Genomic DNA, 12825 nt, shown 5'->3' on the forward strand with positions numbered 1-12825 from the left:
TATTTATGGAAGATCCTCTTTGCGGGACAAGAAGAAAAAAACAGTGATATATCAAATTACGTGACTAAAGATCGCTGATATTAAGAATTCTCTGGAGTTGACCGAGATTTAGTTGTTGTTTTTCAGGATAAATACGCTGTCTTAAAAACAAGTAATATCACATGGAATGACATAGTTTGTAGAGTTCTCAGTGCTAAAACAGATAATATTCCAGTGTTTACTGACGGCAGAAAATTCAGAGATTCAAATATATCAATTGCAGCTATTAGAAATGAAATTGCCAGTCATTTACAATCTACCGGTGATACAATGACCGGTGAACTTAGCATGAAGGGCAATAAAATAGTCGTTTTTAAGAGGTCCAACTTCTGATGAAGATGCCACAACAAAAAAATATGTAGACAATAATTGAAGTACTGTAGACGCCAAATTATCCACACTGTGGGCTGAGTATGATGTACAAGTTGGTTTGTTTAATCATACTCATAGCAATTTTCAACAGCTTAAAGAGATCGCAGAAGATTTCTTTGGAACTCCGTATGCAGTGCCTGTAAAACTTAGCACAATTATCAGCAACGTTGACACAAACAAACAAAAAAATATCAGCAACATCAAAAGTTAAATTCCCACTATTACCAAGCAACTTGACAAAATTAAGATACCTCACAAACAAAATATTAATACTGCATACTCGGTACAATGTTTTTCTCTCTCACATGGATGTGCAAAAGTAACACTATCAGATACACCCCATTGGTTAAAGGTATTTACAGATTTACAGTGTTTTCAGATGTGCAATTTAATGTGTCTTCGGGCATGTCTACTGGTGTTAATATTGTTAGTACAGTAATTGACAGTGGCACCAGAGAGGTGTTTACAATAAAACACCCAGTGAAATCGCTGGAGATGGAAGTTTGGCAACAGCGTCACTTACATGGTATGTAGAATTTATAGTTGATTTAACCCCACCATAGTGTCAATTCATGGCTGGTTGAGCTTACTGATAAATGGACGTACAGATGTTTAGATACAATCAAGTACACAAATGGCAGACAGCGCTAATAAATATCATGGACGACTATTCTTTGAAGGTAAAAAAATATTGCAGACGTGTTTGGTATTTGCTAATAAAAATAAGCCAGATGGAGCACCTGACTGGCACGATGTAGTTATACCGACCGAAAGTTATCAACAGAGCAAATCAATGATGAATTTCAGCATAAAATAAAGTTGATAACGGGTTGTAATTCTAAGATAGCTATAACAGTTCACAAACCAACCTTGCCGGCCACAATAGAGATAAAATTGCCTGATTATGCCGTTGATATATACTCGAGTTCGATCAGGTCTCTGTTAGGTTGGCCTGAAACTGCTCCGACAGCACCTACACAGATACCTGAGCCTAAGTCAAATGATTTTAGATTGATAAATCGTTTGTATCATGGAATTACTACATGATATAATAATTACTGGAAATCAATAATACAAGACCTGGACTGCAGCAAATTACTATACAAAAATGATATATTTTGGTGGGAGTTTAAATATTTCATAACTGTTGAAGGTACCTATAAAACAGGTACATGTATACCCAATGATGGATCTTTTGGAAATATTAATTGCGAACACAACAAGAAAAATTACGTCAGCGTTTTACAGAGGATCTTTCTGACTTGACATCGGGCAAAGATGAGATTATTAAACAAATAGAAATATTAAATCAGATTGTATTTGATCTTAAATCTGCTAACCAGAATTTTATACAAATGGTAATCAAGTCAGAAAACAGACTCAAGCAAATGTTTCTTAATAAATATTCAGTAACAGAAGCAGATTTGTCAACTTTTAATTTTTCTGAGTATAAAGTTGCCAAACTAAAAAAATCTACTGACAATCTCATTAGTGAATATTTTCCTAAAATACTTGAAGAGTGGAGAAAAAGAGCCCCACCGGCAAGTATTCTCCGATATAACAATAATCAGCAAGGTGAAGGTAGACATATTTCACACGGAAAAGTAAATAATAACTTAAACATCGCAGTCAATTTTGTATGTGATGCAATCGATGGTAGTTATCAAACAATAACAGGAGAGATTTTACATGATTCGGAACATTATAAAAAAGGAGGAGCTCCAACTGAAATTATTGATCATAATGTGCATGCATGGTCTAGCGCAATAACAATATTTCCACGAAATCGAACCGTTAGATTTTACCACAGAGACATGTTTGATTTTATTAACGAAATAAGTAAGAATGATCCTGGATCAGTATGGTTATTTCGAAGTTCCTCTGTTGATGAAAACTACGATCAATTTGTACGGTCTAGCGGAGACATTTATCATTTAGAATCTCTCCATGAAGAAATGAAAAATCTTGAGTGCTGATAAATCCCCCTTGACAATGTCAAAACTGAACAATTACTCAGTATTTGTTTTACCGTTCCGTCAGTTGCTGCTCATTTTACTCAAAAGAAAAATTTGTGGAAATCAACATGATTTCAATTTCTTGAAGATATGAAATGCAGCCATGTCGAATATGGACATGGTGGATTATAGAGATGTTATTTCAGTTGATATGGCAGCGTGTTATCCAGGAAGTTTTCTTGGTACTGGAGAGTGTTCTAAGTATTTTAAACGATTTGGACATCCCACACATAGATGATCAGAGTATCGATAAACGGACCTTTACCTGATTTTGATTTAACCTGATTCGCTTGTATCGAATCATTTGAGTTTGCTGAAGATCTCCATATGATTATGATTTGTTATGTCTGGATTCAATTGGTTGACATTTTTCAGAGAAAATGCGGGCACCAATAGTATTGTTATGATATATGCTTGATACAAAAATACTGATATCTTACCACAACCAGATAAGTTTTACCTTGACAAAGTCAAGGAAAATATTAGAGAAAAATTTCCTCATCATAGCGAGAATGAAATTACTGAAATTTTTAATAATACATCTAAGGTCAGAGATGAAAGTGAGGAAAAGTCATGAAAGATCTTGCCAGAAAAATAATCAGTAAATTTACTCAAGGTGGATCATGTGATCATGAATGACACTGTACAAGATTAATTATAGATGATGCTGAACGGGATTTTATAACTGCTGATACCACACACACACAAAAATACATTTATAGATCAAGAAACAGCTTTTTTGTCAGATGGAACTAAATTAGGAACAATTGTAAGTTATACTCATGGAGAGTCACCGCAGTTTACTCATTTAAGATCTTCAATGCTCACGTACGTTTCGATAAATTTATTATCAATGATAAACAGATTTGCTAAATTTTCTGTTAGAATCACCACAGATTCATTTTATATCAAAAGAAAATATTCAAAATTATTGACTCAACTTACAAGTACTGGTTGGGGTGAGTGGAGAGTAAAACAAAAATAATTACACTCTTACACCAAATCCACTGATGTTCCGATTAAAGATATTTATCGCAAAAATAATCAGATATCCAAATTATCATTAGCATCAACTGTATATGATCCCGTGACTAGACATAAGACTGTTTATCTAAATGGACAAGGTGGTTGTGGTAAAACAACTCATGTTATTGAACTATTTCAGCAGACAACATCAGGGTTGGTCGTGTTAATACCTACACATAGATTTGCAAGAGAAATGAGAGAACGAGGTGCAAAATCACGCACTTATCACAGCTTCTTCCGATGAAAGGGGACGCATGGACTCCTGAACGAATGGGTGAAAAATACATTCCAATGATTATTGTTTGGGATGAGATATACACAGTGTCTAAAGATACTCCAAAAATATTTCTCAACTGGCTGTTAACAAAAAGCACCGCTGTAATAATGTGCGGCGATCATGGTCAACCACCACCCGTAGTTGGATTATCTCCGCACAAATGGTTAAAGAATTTTGTAGATTATTACGAGGAAGTAAATACAGACCATAGATTGCTTGATCCAGAATTAAGAGAGTTTAATAAATAAATCAGACTATAACGGAATAAAATTCAGTGTGAAATAATGCGCGAAATAATTTCAGAAACTTGTATGAACGATTTTCTGCAAGTGTGGAGACCAAATAATTTGATAGTGGCAAGTAGAAAGATAGTTCGTGATACACTTCAACAGCGGTTATTTCAGTATTTCGGTTATAGCATTTACTGGATATTCTTGGCTGATCTTGATTATCGAGTCTCATATCAAGTCGGGTACCAGGACCACAATAATTAAATATAGGAATATATTTTTCTCCTGGGTATGTAGCACATGGTGTTCCTGGTAACTTTCCTAGCGAAGTAGAGATATCAACACCCTTGGCATCTGTCAAGGCCTTCTTGGAAATAAATTTATATATTTTTTGTACCACATTGTATACACTTGCCTGTAACCGCACGCTTGTTATTTTTTGTTGTTATAGTAGTTAGTCCACTCATGGGGGTGGGTGCTCTACATCAAACACAATATAGATCCATATTATTTATTATATTTCTACAATATGGATGTCATTGATTTCTCAGCAGCACGAAAGCAAGAACCAGTCAAACATCATCCAGCATTACCAAATTCTATCCGTGCAATCAATATAGGACCTTCCAGGTCTGGTAAAACACAATTGCTACTTAATTTGATAATGAGAGGGATCAAATGGGATAAATTGTATTTGACAGCACCATCAGTTGATGACCAGCAATGCTATGAAGTACTTAAAGATTTTAATGAAAATGCAAAATTGTTAAATGAAAATGGTGATGATATTATTGAATTTATTACTGATATTGACGAAGCCCCATCTGTAATAATAATAATAATGACTTATTTAAAGAGGGTAACACAATTGGCTAAGAACAAATCTATCTTGAGGCCCGCATACAAAGGAATTTATTTATTTTAGCTGCATCTCTGAAGCCACTGGATATACTGGGTTTGGAAGAAGGAAACTGAGTGGCCATTTCTAATCTCAACTGGAATACTATTCCAGCGCAGAGTTCCAGAGTACTGGAAACTTTTCTTAAATAACTCCTTATTTGGTTTGGAAATTTTAGACTGTTTGGTAGACATGGATCGCAGGTGGGGAGTATTACCAGGTAGCCTATCTGTAGATGACCTCGATCGATTTATTTATAATTTATTAATACACAACAACGTAATGCTGGACAAGCAATCAAATCCAGCTAGAATATTTTCTCGAGGAAGACACAAAAACACCGATGTCATTTATGTTACTCAGCGATATACACAAATATCAAAAGTGATCAGAGACAATATTTTAGTTGTATTTAATGGAGTTGATATACATACTCTGCGAAATATTCATCAGTCTTGGTGTAGTGGGGACATGGGTATAATTAAATTAAAAAACTTCTTTTCATGAGCACAGTCAACCTCACATGGATTTATAACAATAAATTTACACAACCCCCGATCACGAGTTTATGTATAGGCCTTGATAAAAAATTTGGATGAGACTAAAAATTATAGCAGCAGAGGGATGTAAACTCTCCTCGTGGAGGTGAGTTTGCCCTTGTAGAAAGCTTTTATTTTCCAAAATGGAGCCTTCCTTCTTGAAAGCTTTATTTTTCAAAATGGGACCCCCCTACCTGAGGTGGGCTTGCCCTCTCTGCTGCTATATTGACTGGGCAACTGACAGGAGATGAAGGACTCTACCATAAGCTCTCTTAGCCTTATATGCAGGTGAACCATAAACTCAAACCCATCAGTTGGGCCTGCAACATTTTGAGTTTTAATGGTTCAACTCCACTGATCATTTTCAGAAAATAAAGTGCTAAGTGATGCAGTGATGAAACAGAAATTTTAGAAAATAAAGTACCAAGAAATACAGCGATGAAACAGAAATCACAGCATACTTTCAGCTAAAGTCAAAGCATATTTACCTCCACTTTTTCCAAAGCTGAATTCAGAAATTTCTTTAGACACAATGGTTCTCTGACTGAACCTCTTACTGAAAGCAAAAAATAATAATTTTCAATTAAAACTCTTGTGTTTTGTATTCAAACGTACCACTGCTGACTTGCCATATATACTCAATTAAAAGTCAGCTTGAATATAAGTCAACCCAATCTCCCCATTTTATGGTTGTAAAAAGTTAATTTCTGTTTCATCCTTCTCTAAGTCAGAATATTTTGCAAGTCACATTCTTCAGATGGGGTAACTTGTCATCAGGAATTCCAAGTTGCATTTTTGAAAATAAACACGCCACACTGGATAGAGAGATAGGAAATGTAAAGACAAACTTGTGTAAAACGGTATATGTCATAAATAAATTGACAACTTAAATTGATCCATTTTCATCTCATAAAAACCAAAGAAATTAATGTTTGTTATTTTAAATCCACTTATACAATAATTCCAAGAATACTATTATAGGTCAAATACAAAAACAGATTGATCTGATTCCTAATATCCTGTAATATTTTAATTACATATGTTTTATCCCAAAAAATAATGAATGTGATATTTACTCTTTTATGATTCACAGTATCTCAAAAATGTCACTATTGTCTTCTGGTATAAAGCTCAATAATTTGTCTTCATTGTCCAAGTGACCAAATAAAGTTTTGAAATCTGCCATTGTCATCTAGTTATCTGGTACATCAGCACATTAAAAAATTGGAATTCATTCAGGATGCCACTGGTATTCATTCTGAATTCTCCAAGTTTGGACTTATGATAGAACAATTTGGACTATTTAGAATTTAATTCACAATACTTAAAAGTTCTTCACTTTATATTCAACGGATATAAATTATTTCTTGAATTTTACAAAAATTGGTTTTCATTCTTAGTTTAAGATCACAGAGTTGTAACAGTAAGGAAATATTCTTTTTCTTTCCAGTTTCTATAAAGACAAAGAATTCCCCATAAAATTACAGGTAAAAAAAGCAGCATCTACATGTACCCTGATATGCCAGTTTATTGTAAAACTCACAGAAAAACTGCATTAATGCTGTTGGTAGTACTTATCATACACAGGAAAATATGCCAAGGAAATGGTTTACTACCATGCCTGGTTTTCTGTATGATCTGCTTGCATATTCTGTAACTCAAAAAAGCTGGGTATATCTGTTTGTAGCTGAGTATGTTATAGAGACCATTCTGGTGGCCTAAGTGGTTAGAGTTTCTGCCACAGATGCAGAAGGTCGTGTGGGTTCAAACCCCAGCTGAGTCATACTAAAGACTTTAAAAAAATGGTACCAACAGCTACCTTGCTTGGTGCTCAGCATTAAGAGGTTAGTGTTAGAACTGGTCAACCTGGTGTCAGGATAGTGTGACTGGTTAGGACATCATGCTACATGTCTGCGGCATGACGACCCAGTGCTAGACATCACTATCAACTGCCACACTGCAGACATCATTCAGATATGACTCAGATTGTTCAAGCTTTGTTAAATATCTAAATCACACACACGTTATACACAGACGTATGGCAAGGAAAGATATAATGCCTGGTTTTCTATGCATTTTCTGTATTCAATATTGTCTGTAGCTGAGTATGTGTTATACAGAGAGAAATATGGCATGGAAACTGAATACCATCATCACTGGTCTTCTGTACATTTTCTGTATAACTTACATTTTGTTTCCGTCAAGTGACGTTATTGCATCAAGTAGCTGGTTGTGTTTCTTCTCATCAAAGACATCCTACAAAATCAAAAAGTAGATTTAATGCATAACAAGAGAAAGATTTTCCCACCCTGTGTTTAACAGGCATGTATGTAGATGCTATAGTATATACATACTCTCCTGTTTGTTTGTCCCCCCCCCCAATGATTTTTAAAATGAAAAGCATCAAGGATATAAAAAAAATGCACAACACTTCATCATTTCATAGATCAATTTATAATGTATGACCTGACTGTCGCAAGGGGGTCACTTACAGTGTCGTCTTATTTGCATTTAAAATAAAATGTAATCTGCCATTGTAAACAGGTAGACATATAGCTCAGTCCTTTCCCATTTTTCTAGGGTAGTCTATTTTCAGTAAAACTGTATAGTATGCATCCACTGTCTGCAACTTCAAGTTTAATATTTCTATTTTTAAAAAAACATAATTAATTATTCTGAGCTTATCAAAGTCTGCAAATTACATTACATCTGGTGTCTGAAAAAAGACTTGCCCATGCAAAAATAGTGACCATCTTACTAAAGAAACTCCCATTTGGTTGGAAATGCCATCAAGCTGAAAGTGTTATAGCCCACTGGCAATAATCAGGCTACAAATAATAAACTGATAATGAAATGACCATGTTTTGTGCATTTTTTTAAAATATCACATATCTGACTTTAAAATCGGTACAAAAAATACTGTAGTAGGTTAGCATCCTTCCTGGCCCAAAAGCAAACAATTTGTAAATTTTACTGAAGAGAATGGAAAAAAATCAAACATCTTTATTGGGGTCATTTTGACCTTGACATTTCAGCTGTGTACCACCAAAATCTGCATTTCCTTCCCATATCAGCAGGTGCTCAACATTTGGTGCCCTTTTGCAGTATGTAAAATTGAAATTATTATACAGATACCTAATCCCTTATCTGGCAGTGAACTTGACCTTGGACTCTTCTGACCCTAAAATCAATAGGTTTCATTCTTGCTTCATGTGCAAACCATACCTGATATAGTTATAGTAAGAATAGTATAGAACTGAATTCAACTGCAGAAACCCGTTTTCTTATTAACCTTACTGTGCTTGACCTTTGACCCTTCAATCCCAACACCAACAAGTTTCTTTCTTATCCCAACTGCATGTCATTCACAAAGTTTGGTCAAGGAAATAATCTAGAACAAAAGATATTTTGCAGTAACCATATTTTTTAGTTATAACTCTGACCTGATTTTTTAAAACCCTTCATTCAATAGGCTTTTTCTTCACTCCACATAGTTTTATCCAGGTCCATAAAGCAGAACTAAAGGTATCAAGTGAAAACTATTTTTCAACTTTCAACTACAGTAACCTTGACCGTTTGACTCCCAAAATCAACAGGCTTCCTTCCTCACTCTAAGTGAAAGTCATAAAATAATTTGAGCAATAGCAATGTTCCAGAAGAAAAGTGGATGGGTATAATAACATGATACACATAATGGTGGGCATATAAAAATAGCCATAAGTCTAACTATAACTGCTTCAAATCTTATATTAACATAATTTTACAATTTTAATTCTGGTTGGACTGGGCTATTTGAGGAAAATGGACTTAGGTCTTGCAAAGTACAACATAGGTGTTTCAGGCTTCAAACAAAAACAAAAGTACCTTGAAGGCAATGATGTTCTACTGGGCACACGTTTGCAGGAATGCAAGAGATGATCATTTCTTTCTTTTAACTGCAGAGTTTTAATCGGGCTCTGAGATTCTTCACTGATAACAAAATCTATAAATCAGCTGCTGTGGTGGACATACTGGATTGGCAACACCTTATTTAGGACCAAGTAGAGGTTATCTGAAGTCTTTTGGTGGAAACTCCATTTCAATATGATCTTCCATTCAAGGGGAGTATTGACAGAAAGATTAGCAAACAGCCATAATGACATCCAATTTAGATGTATGACTTGCATCAGGATAAACTAGATATCACAAGAAGTCTACTGGTAAAAACTCATTACTGATTGGGATGAGTACTGATAAGGTGGCCATATTGATAAACAATTTGCATCATTTTCATTAAGATCAACTAAACACCATAAGAACAAATCTGAGGATAATCTGATGTCAAAATGATCTTCCATTTAAGAGTAGCAATAATTAGATATTCACGATGAACATCAGATCAGCACCATTTTAATTTAGGAACAAGACCACATATTTTAATGACACTATGTTATACATATCTGTATTTTGTACTTGACCTTGTCCAAAATCAAGTACATGAGCAGTAACATTTATTTTGTCAACAACATAATACATAGCTAAATATTTCTCTGTGGTTTAAATATTCAGAGCATTATCAATGGAGGTAAACATGTTTATTTAGGTCTGGGTCTAAAACATTAGATTTCCATTTGGAAATTCTTAAACTTGTTGACAACTTTGAATGTTTTATAAAGGAGACTGACCTACATCTTTGCTCTATTATTGTGTCTTAGCTTTTTATATAATGTTGTTTTCTTGAAAAATTACTAATTCTTACCTGAAGCAGACTTTAGCTAATGTGGATTTATTCAAATTATTCTTCAGAGCAATTACAAGGTGTTCAAAAATCTTCTTCGACTAAAAACTTTAATTTGGAATTATCGTGAATTCAGACAGGAATATGTTGGATTATATTATTGTGATATATCAAAAGACTGTTAGCACATCACCACACACACTATGCCAATGCACAATCAAGACTATAGCATATCAATACATTCAATATCGGAATTTATTTTAAATCACACTTAAATTCGACTGGAACTTCACATATCAGGACTAATAATTGAACTGTAAGGACTATTTGTGATTTAATTCACATTTCTTTTAAGTTCCTTTTAAATTTTCACTTTGTAATCCAGGGAAATAAATTATTTGTTAAATTTTCAAAATTTGTTGCTTTTTAGCTCTTTTCTGCTATTTATTGTAAGGTCATAGAGTCAAAACAATACACACACACACACACACAGACACACACACACATTTGGCCAAGATTATATATCAGATGTGCACAATATTCATTTTAGTCAAAATTTGACAATGGCTCTTCTGGCGAGAGCACGATGTTTATATAACCAGTAACCAATATTTTCAAGGTGGCCATTATGTTGACTGCATGGGGGTCACCATTTTCATTTTATGACCAACAAGACACCATAAGAATTCTTTCACTGAAAACCCATACATAGAGACATGATGCCAAGTCTCAGAGAGGCTGCTCTTATCTCATGAGTAGCGATCTAAATGAGGCGACTCTGTTCTAGTGATAGGTTAGTGTATGCCATGTATGTCCTAGTGATAGGTTAGTGTATGCCATTATGTTCTAGTGATAGGTTAGTGTATCCATGTATGTTACACATTTCAACCATGATGAGAGGGCGTGAGGAGTCAAGTCCACTTTCACAGATTTAAATGGAAGAAATAGGCAGCTTTGAGCTCCACAATCTGGTTCCATCTGCTTCATAAAAAGACTGAGCACATATTCCAGGTCCTGTTTGAAAGTTTATTGAATTTTGTCAATACAGGAGAGGTTGTATAATGACATTTTGATTTTCCACTAACTGCAACCAATTCCTGGCAACAAAAGCGGGTTACCATATGATTGAAACAAAGGCAGGCTTGGGTCAAAAGAGAGTGCATGTAATTCACTGACTCTGCTGAAGCAAACGCTATCAGAAAACAGGTTTTGCATGAAAGAAGCTTCAGCAAGGAACCAAATAAAGGCTTGTATTGGTTTGAATTTGGTGAAGTGAACCAGGAAAATATCCACTTGGGAAACAGTGTGAACAATTTACACATATGCAAGTCCAAATATCAATAACTTAGAGAGGTCTTCGTTATGACAAAGATCCTTTCTGTCATGAGGACAGATGTGTCCTATATCAAAGAAGAGTAGACTTTATCTCATACCCGTGGAGATTTTTGTCAGTTTTGCCTGAAATGTGAGTAGGAAGCACATTTGGGGGAAACTTCTGAATACATACAAATACATCTGCTTCCAAGAGATTTCCATTTAGCCTGATGCCAAGTTGTGTTAAAAACATAATTTTTCATTGGCTATTTTGCTCATGCCTGTGCAGAAGGGTGAAAGTTGAAGTTCTTTTTTTGTGTGCTTATTGAACCCATCATTTTTGTGTCCTGGCCACCTTTTACAAGAAATCCCCAGCATATCCTACTTTTTGCAATGGTTCACATCTCTGTGTGCAGTTCAAACCAGTCTGCCTTAGATCTGTGGACAAAAAGTATAAAATCTGGACACAAAATCCAATACCGACAATGGGAGAATTTTTTTGTGCAAAAATCTTAGGTCTCAGTTTTTACCACTGTATTTTGTAATGTGAGTAGAAAGTCCAGATTATTTATTATCCTTGTAGAGCTACATCTGTCTACTTTTCTGTAATACCACCTGTTTGGTGTATCTTAAATGACTTTGACACTAAAGAGCTAAGAAGTAGGACACTACCTGCTAAAGCAAACATGGCGCCAGTGGTTAATGAATTAATAGTAATCAGAGACAACTTGTTTTCCTCAAACCAAGAAAGGTCAGCAACTTGTGGGACAGAGGCATTCAAATGGACAATGTTTTCTCACTTTTCCTCAGTTCCTGAAAATGCACCACTTCCCTTTGTAAGACTCTGAAGTGAAAGGCCTTCTGGCTCTTGCAATTATTTATACGATTTAATGGTTGAATTGTTTATGCTGCTAGTCTCTCTGGACAAGGGACAAAAGCCAAGATTGAAGAAGAATTGAACATGTGGGTTGAGGCTGTCTGAGATGATTTAGCTTGGCCATGATCTTCCAGATTTACTCCTAGGCCAAGAATAGGATTCAGCTAGGCCTTGAGCTTTCAGATTTACTCCTAGGCCAAGAATAGGATTCAGCTAGGCCATGATCTTCCAGATTTACTCCTAGGCCAAGAATAGGATTCAGCTAGGCCATGATCTTCCAGATTTACTCCTAGGCCAAGAATAGGATTAAGGATTTGTCCCAGTGGAGGGGAAATCGAAATCAATTGCACTTCTGGCCCCTCAAGTTGTGTAAAATCTGAATGGATGATGAGGTGAACTGATCTTGCACATCTGCATCTTGAATTCTGGGGAATTGAGAGGACAAAAAGTGTATGTGGGGACCATATATGAATCAAAAGCACTGGGATAACTTGGATCACCCACTAGCCTGGCAGAAAGAT

General features: G+C 35.2%; 1 protein-coding gene across 2 annotated transcripts in view; it reads right to left on the reverse strand.

Annotated features, from left to right (window-relative positions):
- The window catches only part of LOC149786147 (U3 small nucleolar RNA-associated protein 14 homolog A-like), a 60298-nt gene that overhangs the window by 39288 nt on the left and 8185 nt on the right, over positions 1-12825 (reverse strand). For both annotated transcript variants that reach the window (XM_089976497.1, XM_089976498.1), the window contains exons 3-4: positions 7585-7652; positions 5885-5952 (exon numbers count right to left, since the gene is read on the reverse strand). In XM_089976497.1, the coding sequence (XP_089832623.1) occupies positions 5885-5952; positions 7585-7652 (136 nt within the window). The remainder of the gene's footprint in view (positions 1-5884; positions 5953-7584; positions 7653-12825) is intronic.

Source organism: Sinohyriopsis cumingii, chromosome 12 (genome assembly GCF_028554795.1).
Source record: "Sinohyriopsis cumingii isolate HCF-2022 chromosome 12, ASM2855479v2, whole genome shotgun sequence".
In the NCBI taxonomy this organism is placed as follows: Eukaryota; Metazoa; Mollusca; class Bivalvia; order Unionida; family Unionidae; genus Sinohyriopsis; species Sinohyriopsis cumingii.